Source organism: Aplysia californica, unplaced genomic scaffold (genome assembly GCF_000002075.1).
Source record: "Aplysia californica isolate F4 #8 unplaced genomic scaffold, AplCal3.0 scaffold00001, whole genome shotgun sequence".
Classification (NCBI taxonomy): domain Eukaryota; kingdom Metazoa; phylum Mollusca; class Gastropoda; order Aplysiida; family Aplysiidae; genus Aplysia; species Aplysia californica.
In genome coordinates this window covers 79259-82417 of record NW_004797271.1, presented here as the reverse complement: position 1 = coordinate 82417, position 3159 = coordinate 79259, and the positions used below count along the sequence as shown (strand labels likewise).

At 46.5% G+C, this 3159-nt stretch overlaps 1 protein-coding gene across 1 annotated transcript in view; it reads right to left on the bottom strand.

Annotated features, from left to right (window-relative positions):
• The window catches only part of LOC101855065, a 3422-nt gene extending 3239 nt beyond the window's left edge, over positions 1-183 (bottom strand). The window contains exon 1 of the mRNA XM_013085418.2: positions 118-183. Within this exon, the coding sequence (XP_012940872.1) occupies positions 118-183 (66 nt within the window). The remainder of the gene's footprint in view (positions 1-117) is intronic.
• Between the last annotated feature and the right edge of the window lie 2976 nt (positions 184-3159).

Sequence of the window (3159 nt, the reverse complement as noted above, 5' to 3'; positions counted from 1 at the left end):
TTCTTCTTCTTCTTCTTCTTCTTCTTCTTCTTCTTTTTCTTCTTCTTCTCCTCCTCCTCCTCGAAGTTCCTGATGAGGCGGGTTAGATGGCAACGCCTCTAGATGTTTGGGACATACACACATCCTTGCATCCTCACAGTCACTCAAAACACGAGCATCATCTCCCGTGGGAACTGAACTCATGTCTACTGCGTGCAAGGGCAAGAGTCTAACCCCTCCACCACAGTCGCTGGCTGGCAAGTGGAGAGCTATAAGTGTGAGCCATTAAGCCGGGGGTCGTCGAGTTCAGGGAGGAAATCAATCAATAACATAGGTGGGCGAAAACATCAGTTGATGTGGCGGTGACGGTGGCTGTGTTGTGGGCAACCTACAACTAACTACACAGCACGACCTGCGCTTGGCTCTTACAGCTACCGCCTGTACAAGACTCACACCTGTACGACGCGGCCACCTGTACAACACAAGACGACAACCTGTACAAGATGATCATAATATATACAGTCTACCACCCCCAACGCTTCCCTTGATTTTTTTTCTGTTTGGAGACACGAAGAACACGATTACTTGTCTAACGTGAGGTACAAGACCCCGACCGGAGGTGGCAGTAACTTTACGTATGTCGACGGGTTCATTACAATGATCTGTTTCTTTAGAGGGAGGCGGGAGGGAGTAGGAGGGGGAGAAAGGGTGTACAGAGATGATTGGAGGGAGGGAGGGTGAGGGAGGGGGGGAGGAGGTCTACCCGTCGGCGGATGACAGATTTTCGTGATCGTCTTGGGCAGGATTTGTGACTGTTGGTTGATACAGTAATATAGCGAATTGGACCCTATCTGTCAGGGTAAACCTGGACTGAGAAGGACGCAACGTCCCAGAAGACGGGCCGAGATACTTGATAAATATTCTCCTCACACTGGAATCGAAGTCAGGTCTCCTGCGTGCAACGGCGAAACGTTTAAGTTAACCACAATACCACACCACCACAGAGTCCGGTTTGACGCGTGACCCCTGGAGAGGTGAGCACAATTAGAGACACAGGTGTTGCCCCGAGGTTACTGCTGTTTGACCGAGAGCTGTGATATGTATCTAACTCTGACGATACTTTTAGCAATGACCCTCCCTTTCTTTTTCCTCCAACTTTTAGTCATTCATTCACAAACAACGCCAGTTTCTCCATCAGTCGTTCCCGCCCCTCGACTGGTTCCCTGGCATATATCTATATGGGAAACGTACACAGAAGACAGGTTCTGATATGCACAACTGAATCTGTCTGTGTTATTCCTTTTTGTGAAGCGTCTTTTCTGCGTTTCTTTTCTTCCCTTTTACTGTCTTCCTCTCCTATCTGCCCTCTAACTTGTACCACAGGTTCACGTTTTTAGTTCTATCTTTGGCAGTGATCACTATGATATCGGGCAGTGACCATGACGCAATTACACTTATTGTATCTGGCAGTGACCACTATTATATATAGCAGTGACCATTATGATATCTGATATAGACCACTACGGATCTATCTGGCAATGACCACTATGGTATCTAGCAATGACAACTATGATATCTTACAGTGACAATTATGATATCTTACAGTGACCACTACGATATCTGGCAATGACCACTATGATATTTTACAGTGACCACTATGATATCTGGCAATGACCACTATGATATCAGGCAGTGACCACTATGGTATCTGGCAAGGACAACTATGATATCTGACAGTGACCACTTTGGTATTTAGCAGTGAACACTGTGGTGTTTGGCAGTGACCATTATGGTATTTGGCAGTGACCACTATGGTATCTAGCAGTGACCACTAGGTTGTCTGAAGGTGACCGCAACTGTATCTGACAGTGACCACTATGATATCTTGCTACACATGTGTAGGAGGGGCGCACCCTCAGCTCAGTCGATATCATGCGGGACTGTTGAGTGGAAGGCCTTGGTTCGAGTCTCCAACAAGGCGTTCTGAACCTGATTTCTTAAAGCTTTCCTCCTACCTATTTGAATTTGTCTCGGTCCTATCGGAAATAGATGTTTTATTCGGAGATTTTAAGCCTCTTAAACAATTAACCTATACCGTGTTGTAAGAGGCGCTGACGTAAGGTGTGTACAGTGTCGGTTTGTCAATCCACAGGACTGCGCTCAACTCTCGCGACAAGACCGGCTTCGGTGGTGGAGCGGTTGGGTGTTTCGCTGTCGCAGGCAGGGTATCCGAGTTCGATTCCCTAATGGGGAGGAATATTTTTCGGGTATCTCAGTCTTTCTGCAGGGATGTTTTTTCCTTTTCAGCCTGGGTTGGCCGTGGCAATTGGGATCGGTAGCCCACATCCTTAATGATCTTAAGTGGGCCGATAAAGGCGTAAAACGCCTGCATTTAAAAAAAATCACACAATAACGGAAGCAAAGCGGAAAAAGATCCCTATACAAAAACATTAATTCCTTACCTGATTGTTGGGCAGATTGCTTTGTCTCACTTCTCGTCACGCCGAGATCAGAAACACAACACACTCCCCTCCCTCCCTCTCCCTCCCCTCACGCACACACGCGACTGCCACATCCCATCATGTGCATCCTCATCACACGGATGATGACGAGCTGGCAAAAAGTACCATTGACGATACCTGACGATGTCTCTCTTTGGTACTTTTTACCGTGTCAAGACGGCCATCCTTCTATCCGTGAGGTGTCGTGATTTGCTGCAGCAGTTTTGGTTATCGCACAACCCCGTATCAGTCACAGCCAACCCTCCACCGCGGAAACTGCACAACCATACAGTGTATAGTGGTGATAACAAAAGGACAAAGCGAGACTGAGATTGTCACGTGCTGGGGTAAGGGGTCATGGGTCATGGGTCACGACACATACATTGACTCTTACAGCGCACACTGGACTCATTTATTATTATTTATATTGTTTTATAATTTTAATGATAGGCCCGATATGTAGAGCAACGGTTGTGTTGCGTCACATTTGGTACAGTCAAATACAAAACAAAAACACTAGTAGGTATATTATCTAGTATTGCTTCTGCTGCCTGCCTGTTAAAGTTTAAGATAAAGAAAGCAAAAATGAACAATGAAGTTTCGTCCCATAACACAGTGTCTTAATGTTGTCGGGTGACCCGAACGTTCGTTGTCATTGGGCTAACGTGTGTGTGTGTGT